At 28.7% G+C, this 19,696-nt stretch overlaps 4 protein-coding genes across 4 annotated transcripts in view; 2 read left to right on the top strand and 2 right to left on the bottom strand.

Annotated features, from left to right (window-relative positions):
* The window catches only part of LOC100164624 (zinc finger protein 239-like), a 7,631-nt gene extending 4,012 nt beyond the window's left edge, over positions 1–3,619 (top strand). Inside the window, exon 2 of the mRNA XM_029490106.1 lies at positions 1,641–3,619. Coding sequence (XP_029345966.1) covers positions 1,656–2,546 — 891 coding nt within the window. The 5' untranslated portion in view covers positions 1,641–1,655 and the 3' untranslated portion in view covers positions 2,547–3,619. The remainder of the gene's footprint in view (positions 1–1,640) is intronic.
* A 3,219-nt stretch (positions 3,620–6,838) lies between these two features.
* Positions 6,839–8,251, top strand: LOC107883368. Its single transcript, XM_029485673.1, has 2 exons — positions 6,839–7,277; positions 7,420–8,251. The coding sequence occupies exons 1-2, from the start codon at positions 7,153–7,155 to the stop codon at positions 7,763–7,765; spliced, it is 471 nt and encodes a 156-aa protein (XP_029341533.1). The 5' UTR covers positions 6,839–7,152; the 3' UTR covers positions 7,766–8,251.
* A 386-nt stretch (positions 8,252–8,637) lies between these two features.
* On the bottom strand, positions 8,638–9,051 carry LOC103308960. Its single transcript, XM_008183334.1, has one exon. The coding sequence runs from the start codon at positions 9,049–9,051 to the stop codon at positions 8,638–8,640; it is 414 nt and encodes a 137-aa protein (XP_008181556.1).
* Positions 9,052–10,139: 1,088 nt separating this feature from the next.
* LOC100169405 (protein O-glucosyltransferase 2) lies at positions 10,140–15,645 on the bottom strand. The gene is made up of 8 exons (XM_001945055.5): positions 15,256–15,645; positions 14,454–14,653; positions 13,805–14,019; positions 13,632–13,709; positions 12,293–12,456; positions 11,972–12,209; positions 11,602–11,901; positions 10,140–10,700 (listed from the first exon to the last, which is right to left on the bottom strand). Exons 1-8 carry the CDS (start codon positions 15,408–15,410, stop codon positions 10,557–10,559), a joined length of 1,494 nt encoding a protein of 497 aa, XP_001945090.2. The 5' UTR covers positions 15,411–15,645; the 3' UTR covers positions 10,140–10,556.
* Between the last annotated feature and the right edge of the window lie 4,051 nt (positions 15,646–19,696).

Here is a 19,696-nt window from a genome sequence, read left to right as displayed (position 1 = left end):
TTCTTTTGTTTTTCACGGCGCTTTTGAAAATTACTGAGAATTTTAAATTTTGACCTCCCCAATGCACCAACAATATTCACTTTTCCATCGAACAATATACTGAAGTTGAAAATCGAACATTATTTCGACTACTTATCGTGTACACAGACACAAAAATAAAAAATAAAAAAACACACATCATTGTGAAATCTATACAATCATTGGTCCACTCAGAATCTAAAATTATTTTGTAGTTATTATTTTTATATCTAAGGATTGAACATTTAAAACAAGGTTCCATGGAAATAGGTTATATATAAATTACTTTATTCACAATAATATTATCAAATATATACTTAGTAATATCATAGGCTGACTGACCATCTTCGCTCAGAATCGTTTTTTTATACAATAATATTATGTCATAGAATTCAAATTTAACACCATCCATTACAGTGACCAACTTGTAAACTACTGTACAGTATAGCGACACCCACTTGCCCACCTTTTATAAATTTTTATTTGTGTCTGTCATTACATTTTAGGACAGTAATAATGCTTAGATTTTCTTCAACAGTATCTTTTCTGATAGGATAGTGAAGCTAGTTGGTATTTAGGCCTTTACGGGAATATTTACGCATAATCGGTTTCCGACTAATTGTTTTGTGTAACTCTAGCAAAAATTACCATGGATACAAAATATTTTGACTTGTTTTGAGCTGCGTATTTTAAGTTTCCAAATTATTTTTTTTTTAAATATCAAAAAATTTTATTCGTTGGGTCAAAAAGCTTTAAAATTTAATACAAGATTCCTAATATATTTTTACAATGGCAGTGGAAAAATATAAAAAACATATTATACACAATATTTTTTATAAGCATTTCGAATTTCGATGAAATACGTAAAAATCACAAAAATATGCAAACTATTTTGAATTAAAAATTCATAAAAAAAATTTTTTGATTTGAAAATGTATTAAAAAGATTCCTCATAAGCTTGTACATATTTATCAACAAAAAAATGTCTACTGGAAAGTGAAATTAAATTTTTATTTGTGTTTAAACTTTATATTTTTATGACATTGGATATTCACTCGATTTCTTATGTATCGATTTTTTTATTTTGTTATAATTCAAAAACGAATAACTGTAGATACTGTAGAACTTACACGATATCTTTATTTTATCAAATCCTATAATTGCATGGTTTTGAACTGTTAACAGGAAATTTCAAATTTCAATTTTTATCCATAGTTAATAAAACTGATTTGCCTTGGTAAAAAAGCGTGGAAAAAAACATTTAAAGTTCAAATTTTGATAAAATATATTAAATTCAAAATTTAAAATAGATTGTATAGTAAAAAAATTTATAAAATGTTCAACTTGATTAAAACAAGGTTCCAAATTTAATTACTTTAATCACAATAATATCATCAAATATACTTAGTTATATCATAGGCTGTCTAACGACTGATCGTCTTCGCTCAAAATCGTTTTTCTTTTACAATGAAATTATTTCATTAAATTCAAATTTTACACCTTCCATTACAGTGACCCACTTGTAACCTACTGTTCACAACAGTTTAGGAAGTTTTCTTAACTATATACCATGTATTTTATTTGAGAATATCTGTTAATTACTTTGAATTAATATTTTATAGGTTGTAAATAGTAAAATGTCGAATAAACCAAAAAAATCGAATAAACGTAAACGAAAGTCGTATGATGAAGAATATTCGAAAAACGATACCCCTCAATCAGTGAATACGGATGTGGAGACATTAGTTAGTAATAATTATATTATCGAAGACGGCGGGAAGAAATTAGAATTTTTTGATTCTCTGGATGATGATCAGACGTCGGAATATCGCACCATGACCGACACAGGTATGTATTTTGGCCAATATTGTAATCAAACGTTTAACAATGACAACGATGTACACAGTCAAGAAAATGTTATTACTGGACAAACTCCTCTCCAGTGCGACGTTTGCTTTAAAACGTTTACCTACTTATCTAATTTGGCTGTACATAAAAGAACGCACACTGGGGAGAAACCATATGCGTGCAATGTTTGTGGACAATCATTTTCGCATAAATCAACTTTAGTTACACATAATAGAACACACACCGGGGAGAAACCATATGCTTGCGAAGTTTGTGGCAAGTCGTTTTCGAGGCAATATAATTTGATTACACATAATAGAACACACACCGGGGAGAAACCATATGCTTGCAACATTTGTGGCCGATTATTTTCACAGCAAGCAAATTTGGTTACACATAATAGAATACACACCGGCGAGAAACCATATCCGTGCAATGTTTGTGGACAATCATTTTCGCTTAAGTCAACTTTGGTTAAGCATAATAGAACACACACCGGGGAGAAACCATATCCGTGCAATGTTTGTGGACAATCATTTTCGCAAAAGTCAACTTTGGTTACACATAATAGAACGCACACCGGCGAAAGACCATTCGAGTGCGGTCAGTGTGAAAAAAAGTTTTCATCAAGCAGTCACTGTAAAAGACATACACTAAGAGTTCATACCAAATGTTTGTAAGTTTGTTACTATTAATGTCGTACATCCCAATACTCAAAGAAAATAAACTATAATCATTAATTAATTATATATGAAAACGTCCCATCATCACGGTAAGGGTCAAGAACTCAGAAAACGCTATCACTTCTTCCCGTTGTAAATAAAACCTTGAATACAGCAGTGCAGTAGCTTCAGTGCTCACTGTCTAGCTTCATACTGTAATCAATCGTACTCAAAATTGCTTGCACCGGAAAATCTCCGTATCTTCGCCTGTGAGGGCGATGCTTTTACTAACACGTGTACATCAGTTAGTATGTAAATTATCTGAACAACTAAGAATATCGCATGTTTGTAAGAACCATCACGTGTGTGACGTTTATGATATTCGATTTTTAGTAAATCCTACCATTCAAAACCACTATAGAAACTCACACAGGAGAAAGTAATGTCACAATATTTCAAAAAGATACTCTGATGTTATTAATTTATTACAAACTATATTAAAATCATCAACGACCAAAATGTGTTAAACTTTGAATACAGCTGTGTAGTATAGGTGCAGTGCTCACTGTTTGGCATCATACTGTCATCAATTGTACCCGAAAATACTTACTCTGGAAAATCTTCATACTCGTGAGGGCGACGCTTGTACCAATACGTACATCAAATTATGTAAATTCCCTGAACACCGAAGAAGATTGCACATTTGTTTAAAATATCACGCTTGTGACCTTGTGGTATTTGCTTTTTCGTAGAAACTTCTGTTGAAAAACGTCTATAGAAACGCACACCGGAAAGTCTTATGTTGTTACAAAATTTCAAAACGCATACCAAAAAGCTATATGGATGTTTTTGACTTGTTACAAACATTATTACCAAAATGTTGTGTGTACTTTATATTAATGTATGTATTGCTTCTCCCTCCACTGTTTAATATTAATGAAACTATTTCTACTCCAAAATGCTTTTGTAATCGGATAGGTAACTATCTTACTATTAGCCAACTATTAGCTAGTCGCCTAAAATTATATTATGTACATATTATTAGTTATGAGTTATAACCTTAGATTGTAGTCCTATTTGATTGTATAATACATACCACCTAATCATATTAAATATAAATTAAATTAAATTTGTATAGAATTAAGTTTTTATTGTGTACCTACATTTATTTTACCCATTGACGATAGTTGAATAATAAAAATTAGAATTTGTGTATATAATAATAGTTTTTTGTTAAAAGTTTAAAAGTTTTTTATTATTATTTCTAACCTATTTATTTTACACTGATGTGTGTGTGTGTGTGTGTGTGTATGGTTTTTAAACACTTTATAGTAGAAAAAATGCTTCAATTTTCATCTTTTCATGTAGGGTAGTTGGTACTTTGGTGTGTAAAAAAGTAAAAATATTCATTAAAATGTTCTAAATTGTCCGGGAAAATGTATAAGGAAAACAGGAAATTCTAAAAAAACCTATTTGTAGCAAAATCTTTAGGTAATGACTGTAAATATTTAGATTGTCATTTTCTATACTTGAAAACTTGATTTGAAAACTATGAATTTTTTGAGCTATTTTTAAGCATGAGAAATTTTCTATTTTTTTTTCAAATTTTTTCGATTAATATTTTTTTGCATATATCTTGAAAATCTAATACAAATAATGTTCCTCTATGTTGTTAATTTGTTATTAGTATAATTAAAAAAAAATAGGCTTAGGTACATTAGGTAGCAACGGCATGTCATGTCGTAGTGTGGGTAACTGTAATGGAAAACGAATAACTGTAAATATGTATATTTATGTATACATTTTGCCTTTTTTTTTTAATTATTTATAAGCATGAGAAATTTTCTAATTTTTTTAAAATTATTGTCGATAAATATTTTTTTGCTACTTCATAACTCTTGAAAATCTAATTCAAATTATGTTCTTCATATGTTATTAATTTGTTATTACTGAATTTAAAAAAAGATGTGCATAATTCCGTTTTTCTGTATATTACGTGTCGTATGATTCACTACGGTAATTGGTATGTTAATTTGAATTAAATTATATAAAATCATTGTATACAAAATACGATTCTGAGCGAAGACAGTCTTTCAGCATATACGACGTTTATACCTTCCTACCTAAGTATATTTTATGATATTATTGCAATAAAATTAATTTATACTAATAATAGGTTGAATTAATTTTGTCCAAATTTTAACTTAGAATGTCTATAATAAAAACTGAGAATATATTTTTAAATTTAATGAAAATATTAATTATTTATGAGAAACGTTATTATAAAGTTTTAGTACTTAAAACTACAAACTAATGTGCAAATGTTTGTGGTTTTAATGTACTTTGTTAAATTTGAACTTAAAGTCCTTATTAATAAATTATCCTAATGTATTTCTAATATTTTTGAACTCCTACTAAAAAAAACCTTGCATTACATTATTAAAAACCCAGCAAAAATGTATGGACAATAATTTTAAAAAAAACTAATTAAAATCGAACATTTCTCATTGTTTATAGCTCATAAAATGTTCATATATATTTTTTGAAAATTGTATCATCTATAGAAAATACTAGTTTAAACATTTTGTGAAAATGTCAAACTGTCTACAGTTATTTATTTTTGATTAACAACAAAATGTCAAAAATCGATTGTTGAAATTCATATTAATTTACTACTAAATATCCAATATCGTAAACATTTTAAATTCAAACGCTCAAAAAAAAATAATATAAACTTTTTTGTTGTTATAGATATAAAAACTTATGGGGAATCTTCTATTACATTTTCAAATGTTAGCTATGAAAAAAAATGTTTAAGAAAAACATTGCACGCATATGATAAGAAACCATATGCGTGCAATGTTTGTGGACAATCATTTTCGCAAAAGTCAACTTTGGTTAGACATAATAGAACGCACACCGGCGAAAGACCATTCGAGTGCGGTCATTGTGAAAAAAAGTTTTCATCAAGCGGTAACTGTAAAAAACATACACTAAGAGTGCATTCCAAATGTTTTTAAATTCGTTACTATTATTGTCCTATGACCCATTACTCAAGAATAAAAATTATAATTTGTGTATATAATTACTGTTTTTTGTTTAAACATTTTTTAGAATTATTTCTAACGTATTTATTTTACACTGATGTATGCGTGTGTTTTTTAAACACTTCATTTTCTTCGATTTTGAAGGCATTTACTGTTGTTTTTTCGTAATTTGTGAGTTTTCCGTGTAAGGTGATTGGCCTTACGATAACCCCCCAAAAATTGGAGGATTAGCCTACTCCAACCAATTAAGATCAGAGTATCGAGAAACTGGGTCAACTAATTAAAATCAGTTCAGTCTAGAGCTCGGGGCCACGGGTTCGCCATATCCGTCCCATGAAGTCTGAGCTAACCATAATCGCTGAATTATGCATTTAGCATGAAAATTGACTGGTGACAAGAAAACCTTGGTACGTTGCTTGACCACTTTTTTAACATAAATCCCGATCTATATAATGTTTTCATCAGTTTGGCCTTTAAACAAATGGAAGACTCAGGGATGGTGCGCCAACGTAGATGTCATATGCATCTATGTATGTTTGATATTTAATATATATTTATATATTTAATATTTTTTGTTTAGTAATATTATTATAACGAATAATATTAGTATAACGATATTTTAATACTATTATAATAATATTATCATTACAAAATGCTGTCTGGGTTACTGACTTCATGAGCACTTTTACAATCGTTTTCTGCTATATGACGTGGTTATAGGATATCTCGGCGAAAGTAATTTCGGCGAAAGAGATTACGGCGAAACTTTTTCGGCGAATGGGTATATTGGCGAATGGATGCATCGGCGAACGAATATATCGGCGAAATTACATTAAACACAAATATTTAAATATACGTAACACAGAGTTTGTTTCTAATTTAATACGTCAATAAATTCCTAACCAACAACTATTCTCCATCACTTTTCCTATTTGCTTATTGTACATATTTTGCTACACAATTTTGTACATTTTCTATTTTAATAAAAAAAAAAAATAAGTTATCGGTGGGGATTTCGTGGTCACGGGTTTAATCTTTAAATGTATTTTCGATTATAATGTTGTTATTTGTCCGATAATGTCATAACGATAACTATCGTCTGTCAGTTAAACTGTAATAACCGATTGGAATGTGTTTTTAAAGTTACAATTTGTTGGTGATCAAGTTGAAGTCAAACGGTCCACGTTCCATATTTAAATACTGTGTTATTTTGTTACTGTATTATTTTTTATAAACTATGAGTACATTAACGATTAGGTCGAAACCAAAATTGGTGGACGAAAGTAATTTTTGCTACATTACAGATAAGTCACATAATGGAAAAGTAAGTTATAATTATATTATGTTATTGATAAATATAAAGTATACAATTTGTATAATATGAATACTCGTTTAAAATACTACGTTTTTTTTTTTGTAAATTAAATATAGATATACTGGAGATGTGAACGAAAAGATGAGTGTCCTGCACGGGCTCACACAAACATAGGTTCTCGCGAGATAATTTTTGGTTAAAAAAAACCCACAGTCATGCTCCAAATGTAGCAAAAGTTATTGCTCTGGAGGCTACAACGGAAATGGTCAAAAATGCAACTCTCGGAGTAAATTCCGCTCAACAAATTGTTGGTGAAGTTACACAAAATTTAAATGATGCTGTATTAGCTCAACTACCGAAATTAAACACATTAAAACGAAAGTTAAGGTGAGTCATTGAAATTTAAATCAAAATTTAAAATCAAAAGCTCATAAAAAATTAGTTAGAACATTATTTTTGTGGATCTACGCTAAGCATTTTTTTTTAAATTTCCATTGACCACAATTTATATAATATTTAATGTTATTAGGCGAGTAAAAGAACGTGCTACATGGCATCCACCTTGTCCAACCAGTATAAGAGATTTAATAATACCGGACCAGTATATGTGTCTATCAGGTGGATCACAATTTCTACTTCATGATTCTGGTGTACATGATGACGAACGATTTATAATTGTAGGATCAATGACTGGACTTCGTGCACTATCTATGTCAACGCGATGGCATGCAGATGGTACTTTTAAAACAACACCACTTATTTTTAAGCAATTGTACAGCATACATGCAGAAATAGGAAACAATTCTCTAGTGGCGGGTGCGTTTATATTAAGGACACGTATGACCGAAGAAGACAATATATTCAACAGATGTTGACTTTGCAGTTAATGCAAAAATGTTGGCATCATTGGCTTTTGTACCGTTACACGATGTAGTAAAAGCATTTGAAGAACTTGTTGACTATTTACCGGAATCTATGTTGCCAGTAGTAGATTATTTTGAAGATAATTGTATCCGTATATTTTAAATACATACACGTAATGTATAATATTTTACTAATTTTTGAAAATTTTAATTTTAAAGGGAGGCCTATGAGACGGACAAGACGAACGCCAAAATTTCAACCAAAATTGTGGAATCTCTACGAAGCTGCCATACATGGACTAGCTCGTACCAATAATGGTTTGGAAGGATGGCATAATGGCTTTCAAAAGCAAGTTGGTGGTCATCATGTATCAATTTGGAAGATGTTTGAAGGCCTACAAAGGGAGGTCGGGCTAGCTAAATTAAAAGTGGTACAAATTGAGGCTGGCAAAGAAGAAAAACAGAAATTAAAATGGAAAAGAACCACAGAAAATATAAAAACGAAGGTGGAAAATTATTCAAACCAAGACATAATACCATATTTAAAAAGTTTGGCATACAATATTGACTTTTAAATTTTTAGTATTATTTTTATTACAATATTGTTTATATTTATATTATTTTTATTGACTAAATTATTGAATTAATATTATACATTTTTACAAAGTAATTATTATAAGTATATATGGTCCTAGAACGTATCTTTCCTATTTCCGGTTAGGTATTATAGACGTTTCGCCAATATATCCATTCACCGATACGTCCATTCGCCGATATAACCGTTCGCCGGTATATTCATTCGCCGAAATGGATTTCGCCGAATTGGCCGGTTACCATATGATGTAGCACTCGAAGATCACTGTTTACTTCATAAGTTACAGTGTTCAAAGTGTGTTCTCGCATCTGAAGTTGTGGAGAATCTTTCCAGAGTATGCTGATAACCACATGCATTTTTCAAGCACCCAAATGTGGCGATACATTTTGAAATTATCTGTAGTAAAGGCAACGCAATGAACCCTGAATCCAGTCAGAACGTCCTCTATGTCCTGATGTAATTTTGGGCCAACATAAAGGCACTCGTTAAGTGAAGTACCCGATCGGCAACGAGCTGAAGCATCAAACACCACTCTCAACTTTTCATTATCAATATCTCCATCAGCCTTATACAAAGAATGGTGTGGGATGTAGTAGTCTACAGGTGACTCTGTCTCAGACGTCTGACCCAAGGATTTGTATTCTGACATACATTTTCTATAGTTGTTATATAGCACTGGATCTAGAGAGATAGATTTCAGCATCAGCACTTTAAACCAGGGGTTAAAGTGGGGGGGACGCAGGAGGACTCAGTCCCCCTACCTCTGACGGCGGTTAAAAAGCGTCCCCTTTAACAAATTAGGATTTTATACAGTAGACATTATACATAAAAATATATATGGAACGCTTAAAACCAAATGGAGACATCAGTCCCCTCTGCAATTTTTTCCCACTTTAACTCCCGCTTAAAACTGCTCAGTTTCGTACAATTCAATCATAGCGTCCAACAATGCGTAATTTCTAACTGAATACTTTGTCTACCAAACATCCAACTCTTGAACTGCTACTAGAACTTGATGATCCAGGAAACAAAAAGGAATTAGAGAGACCGATAATAGGACTTAGGATTTTAATAGAAATACAAATATCTCAAAATAAAATAACTTACTTAGCATTTATAGATATCAAAAAATCTTTCGATAACATTGATTGGAAAATTATGTTTTCAATAATGAAGTAATTGGATTTAGATTTTAAAGACAGGAGAATTATAACCTCTATAAAAATCAAAACAGAAATTATAATAAATAATGAGACATCTAGAACAAAAATTTGTAGACACAACAATGCAATATAGCTGGTAAAGCTTTAATATTTTTTAATGTTCAAATAAATGAGTTTGATAATAATGCATTATTTTAATTAATTCTGATTAGGTATTAATTTGTATAAATATTTTTTAAATATATATTATATGGAGTTAATTTTGGTAAAAAATTAACTTAAAATAACTATAAAATGATTTAACTGATTGTTAACTACAAAATAATGATGAAAAAAAAATAACTAATTAAGTTAGTAGTTATTTTTAAAAAAAGGTAGGTAACTTAGTTAAAAACAACTCAACTTTATTTTTTTTTAACTTTTAATGCCCAGCCTTGGTAGTAATATACTATAGTATAGTATAGTATAGTATACAAAAGTCATATAGTATATTATGGTATACAATAGTAATATAGAATAAATACAAGTAAAATGTTATCACTTTCCAATAAATTAAATAGGTAATTAAGTAGGCAAGAATACAAAATTAAATCATAACATTTATATAATGAAACTAAAATAAAGTTTAGAGTTATTAAATAAAGTAGCTCTTGAATAATTAAACATAATAAATAATTCAGTATAGTATAATATAAAATTAAAAAAATAATAACCTATACTGATTCCTTACAAACCATAATAAGCTCTTTCAATAAGTAGGCAAGAATAAATATTTAATGAGATTCAATATAATAAAATTAGGAGACTGGTTATTAATAAATGAGATACATAATAAACAATAAACTACAATCACACATTCAAACAGAATCAATTATCAGACATTTAGTTACTAATATGGTTATCTGCTAATATATAAAATGTAATTATGTGTTAAATTTCTAATATAATCCATTTCCAAATATTGTTTTCAAAATGGATAAAAAAACAAATTATACATCAATAATTTTTTACTGTAAAGGAATTAATGATTAATTATGACTTAAATTTAAAGCTCCATCTTAATATTTGTCATGGAAGGTTCAGGTTCAGGTTCGCATTCACAAGCTATTTTGTTAGGACTGTTTTGAGTACTTATCACTGCATCCATATTGGAACGGACTTCTACTGAGGTCAAAAATTTGCTATAGTTCTAGAAAGCATAAATTCATTTTCACCATAATTAATAAAATATTTAAAATGTACAACCACAATTCATACAAAATATAATTATAATTGAAAGAGTGATATTTTTTCTAGTCACTAATAAAATAGTAATACACCAATATTTTATTAATATAAAACAACGGACAATCTAAACTTCACAAAATTTAACATATATGTAGGATTCTAGAATATTTATGTTTAAATTTGTTATACATCTTTTGAACAATATTACAGACTTTATCACCATGTTCTATATAATTTTTGTGGTTAATAACACGTTTCCATAATATATTAAATAATTGAAAATTTTCAACTACTTCACCGTTGAATTTCATATTCATTAGTGAAATTGTTTTACCTAAGAAATATTAATTAATTTAGTGAAAAAATTGAAAATCCATGAATAGGAATTAGAAAATATGCTCAAAATGATTATTCCAAATATATAAGAGAACGTCACACCCTTAAGTTTTATCTCCTTTTTAGAAACATGACATGGTCAATTAGGAATTCAACAGAATCAATGGTGTTTTCTTAGCTTATATATTTAAGTGAATTGATTTATTATTAGATATAAAAGTTAGAACATTAACTGTCTTTACATATCTTTTTTTTTAAATACCCATTTTAATTTTTTAAATGTGCATTTTTAAATTACAATATTCTACATAACCATAATACTTGCTTCAAAATTAAAATATTGTAGAAAACTGATGAACAAACACACATAATGTTTACACCTTTAAGTTTGATGAATCAATTCACACTAATATTTAAACCAATACAATATATCATTATTTCTGCTGAATGCCAATTTGCTATGTCATATGTTTGTTATTGTAAGACTGGGAAAATATATGCGGGTGTGAATGTCTGCTTAAACTTACCTGAAATAATAGTAAGTAATATCCCAATATGTTATGAGGCGCTAAATGTTCTCTTGCATATTTTTGACCGTTTAATGATATTTTTCTTGCTGTCTTGTCATCGCTCATCATAATATCTATCAAATCTAGCAAATCATCTAAATGTCTTTTTATTGGGACATAATGAACCCATGGTATCAGTTCATTGTAAAAATGTTCGTAGTACTCGGATTCTTGTTTGAAAACCAATGAATCACCCACTAATAGATATGGAAATCGATAAGCAGCTACAGTACCATCAATATTTAATTGGTATTTGTACTAAAAAAAATATAATATGTAATTAAAATTTCATTAAATAGTTTAATATAATAAGTCATAGGAATCATACATCAAAGAATTTAAAGAAAGAAATGGGCTTTTTTCCTGGACCATATTTGTCTTTTAATTCTTTGTAAAAAAAGAAATTTGTTATCGAAGCATTGAGAATGTCTGGATTTATTTTACTAAGTTCCACTAGATTCAACCGATGTTTGCTGGAGTCACGACCCATCCAAAAACCTTTTTCAATTTTTTGTGACCATGGTTTTTCAATGTTACCTTGAACTGACAACATATCTAAGGTCACCCTACAAAAAACATAACATCAATTTAAATATTAACAAATAAATTAATAAATTTAAAAAAAAAAATTAAAAAGAAGTACACTTACCGTCCCATATTTTCAAGTGCTGATTCTGTAATATCATAGGTAGGCATCACAATATCAACAGAATAATTTGAGCCACACCAAGAAAATAAAGGAAATTGTTCTTTAGGTGATGATAAAGGCCAGTCTCCCAAGTTAACAAAAAACTCCAGATCTGGTAAAAACACCTATAAATAATTGATATTACTAAGCTAACGAGGCAATTATAAAATAGAAGATATAAAATTTGCTAGGGTAATGAATTATAATTTTGAAGGTATCTGCCACAAGCAATATAAAGTTATTTTGAATACAGTGTTTGGTAGTAACATAATTACTTTATTGAGTAACTTTGTTATTTATATATTGAAATAAAACAAAAGTAACTACATTAATTAATTTATTGGAAACTCTGTTAAATTTTTATAAGTTCTGTAATATAATAACACTTTTAAATTAAATTATCAAAAACAAAAATTTTAAGTAATACGTAAATCACCTGAAATTCAGCATTTTTGTGATAATCTTTTTTTAGGCAGTATCAAAATATTAAAAGGTTTACCAATGATTATACTCATGACTTAAATATACAAAGTTATTGCACATAGTCATTATATAGCATTACTATCAAACAAAACAAAATGATATAATGGGGATACTATTGCTATTAACTCCATAGGTGCAAATAGGGGGGCTTTAGGAGCTAAACCCCCCAAAAATGTCCATAGTCCCCTCAAACATTTCCTACATTTTGTTTTAAGCTAATTCAATATTATCCAAGTAAGGCTTTAGCCTCCCCAAATCCTAAACGTTATTTGTGCCTATGATAACCTTATATATTTAAACCAAGATTATACTATAAATGTATCTTCACTCCCTTCAAGCACTTCTATAGAATGACTTTTAATATGACAGGCCATTTTCACAAAAACACAATCACAATATAATAAGACACATTAATATATAAAATTAAAATTAAATGAAGAAGAATATTAGGATGTATACATTTTGCTTAAAGTTTTGTAATATAATGTAATTTTTAGTTGTGCGTGTTAAGTTTTCAATTTTGGTGTTGAAAGTATCATATTAAACAATTACTTTTGAGTTAAAAAGTATTGTTACGCTATTTTGGTAGCAAAATTGTTATCTAGTTGCCTTTTAATTTTATAACAAGTAACATAACTTAATTACTTTTTAAAGGTAACAAAAACTGCTTGAATATAATATAATATATTTTTTTTTAATTTGTATGTAGTTATCTTACGTTGCATATATAAATTTAGTTAAGTAAAAAACCTATGTTCAATATCCATTTGAAATAATAAATTACATTTATTCAAATATGTATAAGAAATTAATTTACCTTTCGATTTAATGACAATAATAAATTATCCATAAACATCTTAAATCCTGTATATTCTCCATAGCATTTTCGGAATATCTGGAAATATAATTTGAAAAAGGTAGTACCTTATACATTTATCTTAACAATAATAATTTTAATTATATTAATTCTTTATTCTGAAAAGTACATACTAAATTATTCTTGACAACATAATGACATACGCTTGTGCTGTGTGGGTGTTGACTATACAATTTAGCCATTTTCCCAAATACGGTTTTAAAATTTACATTTTTAAATTGATTGAGATCATTATTAATTTGTTCGATATTAGTTCTGCATTTAGTATTTGATAGCCATGTATCTATTGATACTTTTGAGCAGTCACATTCGTCTGGATAAATTGGCCCTGTATTATATCACAATATTATTAGAAACATAGGTACCTATTTTCAAAGTTTAAAACATTAAAAATACATAAATATTACAGTATTTGATTCCCCATAAAGGGAAAATTTTTATTTGTAAGAAAATATATTATAATCTGTAAAATTAAAAATAATATGTAAATTTGGTGTGGGACTAAAGTAAAAACTGGATGACATGATGCAAAAGTCCTGAGACACCTTTACTTGACCTCTTTTATGATCATTTTTAAACATATTTATAATTTGCTGGTGTCTTAACTATCAAGAAAATTAGTTACTTTACATTTAAAAAATTATTTTATCCATATACTAGTAGCCAGTAGTGAATCAAAACTAATATATCTGTCTGTGTATACCTATTTGATGTAAAAAAAATTATGTTGGATACTGGTAAACTATTTTAAATTTAAATTACCTTGGTCAAAATGATCCCAGTACTTTTTTAGTGTTTTTTTATTTTCAACTAATATGTTGAATTCATAGCAAACTTCATACAATTTGTATCGTACTATAAATGATGCATCTTTTCTATCCAAGATATTTGTCCAAATGCGACAAGTATTACCATTTTTTGTTTTACCACTTATTAACACATTAAAGTCTGCAATATTAAATCTGAAACATTTTTAATAACAATTATATTATATTATGTATGTACACACTACTGTATTCTTACTATGAAACATTATTTATAATGAATGAACATAATATATTAATATCCTATAGTATAAAGGTCCTAGAGCCAGCCTCCCTTCATATATTATTTCAATACTAAAATTTAATTTGACTACAATCTACTTAATAGGCACAAATAGCCCACATTTTTTGGTGAGAAAATAATCTTGACGATCTAATACATTTATATTTTAATAAAATAAGGCATACCTACTTTTTATGTGAATAAATTTACAACATTAACCAGCTTTGTATATAATGTTTTGTGTTCACTATCTAATTTGCAGAAAAATTAAAATATACAGTAGGTACATGACAAGGACCTAATATGAGATGATTTGGTGGAGTTTTGAAAGGAAACAGTTCCTCTAAAGTCCCCTTCTCCAATTTGTGTAAATAATATTCCTGATCTTATATTTTATAGCCAATAGAATTAATTTACTAAATTACAGAACTTAATGAATATTAAGTTTGTTGTGTTATGACTACATATAGGTACATCATGTAAATACCTATGTAAGATTTCGTGAAAAGTGACTTACTTATCTTGGTCGTACTGGACGTAAAAGTAACGAGCTGGTAAAACAATCAATGGATTGAGACCGGGTCCCCAAATCGTAGTGTCGACGGAATGTATTCCATCAAATTTTAAAACGACAAATAAAAGAATCAACGTAAAGCCATTGACGATACCCATAGTGATGTTCTAGAGGAATTGAATGGACTACCTCTCACACATAATGGATCGACAAAAAATCGGTGAGGAACTGTGTAGTGTGTACTAGTGTAATGTACCTAGTACCCACGACCTACGTACAACAATTCAGTGGCGGCTGCATAGAATAAGAATATGTGGCGGCTGAACTGCTGTAGTTACTAGTTGCTTGCTTGTCGTTCAGTTTTATATTTTTTTTTTTCAAACTGTCTATATGATTAAAATGATAACACTATCAGCCGGTCCCGATAGCGGGACTGTGGTAAACCTTAAATCCAAGCACAGTTCTTTCTTAAACCGTGAATCCAAGGTGGACTGATATTAGACTAGATATTGTTATATTCTGTGTATTAGATCATAGATCATAATATCTTAGATCCTCAGATATATAAAAATACAAATTTATATATCTGTGCTTAGATCATATTATTATATTAGGTACATGATGTCATTGGCGTAAATAGTGTTTGAAATTTGGGCGGGCTGAAGCTCAGGTCTATACTTGAAACTCTTATGATGCTTTTAAATTATAGTAGTGAAATCATTAGTTTTTTTTTGTGGGAGGATGGGGACTAAAGTCCCCCCCAGCCCCCCCCCCCCTATTTACGCCTATGCATAATGTATAATATTGTCATTTATCATTGAGTAAAGAATATAATATTAGGTATACATATTAGGTAAATTAGGTATGTATTACCTATCATCCCAGTCCCTTACACATTAATATGACCTAAGGGGTACACTAAAGTATCTACTAGATAATAGTAAGAAGGTTCAATAATAAAATTATAAAAAATGAACACAATACTTACCTACCTATAACAAAACAACTTTATTCGTCATTTTTTTATTTAGACATAGGTATAGGTATTTATTATTACTGTCAAAACTCTTAATGGACGTGTCGAGTCACAAATATGACTTCAAATCCTGCTAACAATTGAATTTATTTTAGCCGCCAAAATGCTAAATATTTATGGGGTTCCGACCGCTATACATGTATAGGTATAAAGGCTACACAGTTACAACCTACGCCCATATAGGCGTGCGCAGGCCTCTTTTTCAGGGTAAGCAGAAGGCTGCCACTGCCCACTGGCACCCCCTGAAAGTTATTTTAAGCATTTAAAATTACACAATACGCAAATATTGAAATGTCTTACTGTTAAATTAAAAAATATATATATAATCATACAACTTGTATAAACAAACAAAACAAAAAACGTTGTCATGTAAATATTAATTATAATTTATCATAACACCATTCTGCGTTGGGTAACGTTTTTGAAATCATCATTGATATCTTCGGGATTTAAATTAATTACTTTACTAGAGGATCGAACTTTTCCGTATTGGCAGATAGATTGATTGGCTATGAAATCCAATATTCTAATTTAAAAAATAAAAACTGAATTATTGTAACAAATACTAAGACAAATACAAAAAGTATATGCATTTTGCAAATATTTGGTAGTTGATAACTGATAACTGGATGTTTAATACTTTAATTTGCTAATAGCAAGGCTATAGACAAGAGTATGTGTTTAGCACTAAGCTAACTTGTTTAAATATGTCAAATGTACAATTATAAGAATATAACATTGCAAATGTAAATGAATATTTGATTGTAATAATCAAACAACATAAACAAACAGTATATGTTTATTCTTACATCGGACGGTGGTTAGCATAATTGCAATCATCTTATCTCATTCTATACGTGAATCAAACGTTTTCCCTGCTCATGAATATATAATAATCCCTATTCCCTGCCGTTAGTCTAATAGGTTTCACTTCCCTCATTTTTAGTCATATTTTTTTTTCATTATAAATATTTAAATATACTTACTAATTATTTTTCCTGCGTATAAAAGGTTTTTTCCAGAGTCGATTTTCGCCCCTCAAAGAGATTCAGGATATGCAGCTGCATAACCTGCATATCCCCTGGGCACGCCTATTCATACGCCTATAATAGGTGTAATACCTATTGACTATGAATACTAGTACCGCTGCTAAAAAAAATCTGCAAATAACTGCTTAAACAACAGGTAGGTAACTTTACTGGACTTAATGTTCTAGTTTAGCAACCAGCGATTTTTTTTTCAAAATGAGGTTTTCCAATTATTAATTTACTTTGATAGTTAAAATCAAAACTAACCTATCCTACTTACTTTTGAAGTCATCTGTTTTTTGAACAGTTATTTGCTGATGCTAAAACATTTTTTTTTTTTTTAATATTTATAGAAAAAACTTTAAAATGTCCATACTATAATTCGTTAAAATTTAAACTTCAGGCACTCGTACAAAATATTTGTAAAACTAGGTACCTACGCTAATTTTATTTTTTTAATAATTCCCATTCCAAACACTTTCTAAAGATAAGTTTGAATTACTTAATGTTATATTTAAGTATCATACTATCATGTAAAATGTAAATAGGCACATTTTAAGTGACCTTTGTATTGTGTGTATAAGTGCCATTGTAATAGATAGATTAAGTTAACATTTAGGTAAGTAGGTATACCTACTAGTTAAACATCAATATATTATTATTAGTTTCTGCATTGTTTATGTTAGATACAAAAATGCATACCTATAGTTATGTTTTTATAAGATTGTTAATGTATATAATAACAATAAACATATTGTTCAAAATTGCATAATAATAAAGGTAGGTATTTTGACATTTTGGTGTCACATTATAGATCAATGGACAATATGCTATCACTATATGTATATATAGCAGTTGATGTAGATGTCAACTGTGGTCCAGTCACATCTATATTATTTCAAGAGTCAGATGATTTGTAATCTGTTTTGTATACTATCAGCCTATCAATCCGCATATAATATTGCAGTTTCAAAAATTTCAGAGGTGATTATATTGAACAGCTAAGTACCTACCTACCTAAGTATAATAAATTGTCAACTATAATAATTTGTAGGTAATACTGATTAATGATGTAACGTATGTTATGTACCCATAATATACATATAATTAAGTTATACCTAATAGTTTCTATAAGTAGGTAACGAGTTTAATTTAATATTATATATGTATGATATTATATTGTATACATATACGTGCACCTAAATTAGGTAGGTAGGTATAGTAAATATTATACAATAAACATAGATATATCATATATTCATATATTTAGAAATGTTGTTTTTAATTTTACACGGGATTAAATTTTAAATAGGGTACCTACTACCCTATACCTACACAGCTAACACGTCCTTGTACAATAATCATATTTTATTTAAGTAAAATAATAGGTACCTACGCGTTTTTCTTTTACCTACTCATGAATAAAAAATGTGCCTAAAGCAATATATTGCTATAATAGGCATAACTGTACAAGGGAAAACAATTTAACAAATAATATTTCGTTTAAACTTTAAAGCATACTTTAAAAAGTTAAGCCACTGTAAATCTTATTATAATATACAATATAACACATTGTAAAAATCTATATTGATAATATCACTGATAAAAAAAACAGTTGTATATAAGTACTGTAGTCTATAATATAATTTAATATATTATATTAATTGTATTTATGGGTATTAAAAATAATCAGTAATTTTGTTTTAAAAAATAATGTGTTCAGCTTAAAATGCCAGTAACTAAAAATCACTCAAAAGATGATTTATTGGAGACCGGAAAACCAAGATCGTTGACAATTAATGTTAACCGATGTTGCAGTACAACGACTTATAGGGAAGATGATTCAGTAACTGCCAATCTGGAAATGTGTGAATGTTCATCAGTTCCTCTGCGAATAGAAGAAAATGTTTTATTGAGAAGTGTGGCGATTAATCGAGGAATGATACAAGTGAGTGTTATTGTATAGGTACTGTAATATTTTTCTAAGTTACTACTAACTAAATTCTAATATAAAAATAAGATTTATATATAGTTGTACAAATATGCATTATAATAAAATAAATATCATGTATTCATGCCTACTATTGCCTAGGTTTTTAATGTAGATACGTATCTAATGAATGGAACCATTTTAAAAATTAAGGTGGGTAGCAGTGGCGTAATTTGGAATTGGTTATGGGGTGTGATTAGGATATAAGTTTATACTATTGTTCTAGTGGGGCTATGCCCCCCCCCCCCCCCCATTGACCATTAAATCTCATAGATCACAATATTATATTAATTCATTATTATAAATTAATTAAAGGAGGTAAATGGTATAATAATGGTTTTCAAAGACAATAAGGTAAACAATTAAATTAAGCTAAATATATTTTTCATG

This window comes from Acyrthosiphon pisum, chromosome X (assembly GCF_005508785.2).
Source record: "Acyrthosiphon pisum isolate AL4f chromosome X, pea_aphid_22Mar2018_4r6ur, whole genome shotgun sequence".
NCBI lineage: Eukaryota > Metazoa > Arthropoda > Insecta > Hemiptera > Aphididae > Acyrthosiphon > Acyrthosiphon pisum.
Note: the sequence above shows the minus strand (reverse complement) of the source record. Positions and strands in the feature narration are given on the sequence as shown.

Excerpts from the sequence above, each read along its gene's own strand:
- LOC100169405 (XM_001945055.5), bottom strand. The coding sequence starts at position 15,410 with ATGGGTATCGTCAATGGCTTTACGTTGATTCTTTTATTTGTCGTTTTA. Across the intron at positions 13,710-13,804 it reads ATGTTGTCAAGAATAATTTA|ATATTCCGAAAATGCTATGG; the intron begins GTATGTACTTTT and ends TTATATTTCCAG. Across the intron at positions 11,902-11,971 it reads CTTTCTTTAAATTCTTTGAT|TACAAATACCAATTAAATAT; the intron begins GTATGATTCCTA and ends TATTTTTTTTAG.
- LOC107883368 (XM_029485673.1), top strand. The coding sequence starts at position 7,153 with ATGGTCAAAAATGCAACTCTCGGAGTAAATTCCGCTCAACAAATTGTT. Across the intron at positions 7,278-7,419 it reads ACATTAAAACGAAAGTTAAG|GCGAGTAAAAGAACGTGCTA; the intron begins GTGAGTCATTGA and ends TAATGTTATTAG.
- LOC103308960 (XM_008183334.1), bottom strand. The coding sequence starts at position 9,051 with ATGCTGAAATCTATCTCTCTAGATCCAGTGCTATATAACAACTATAGA.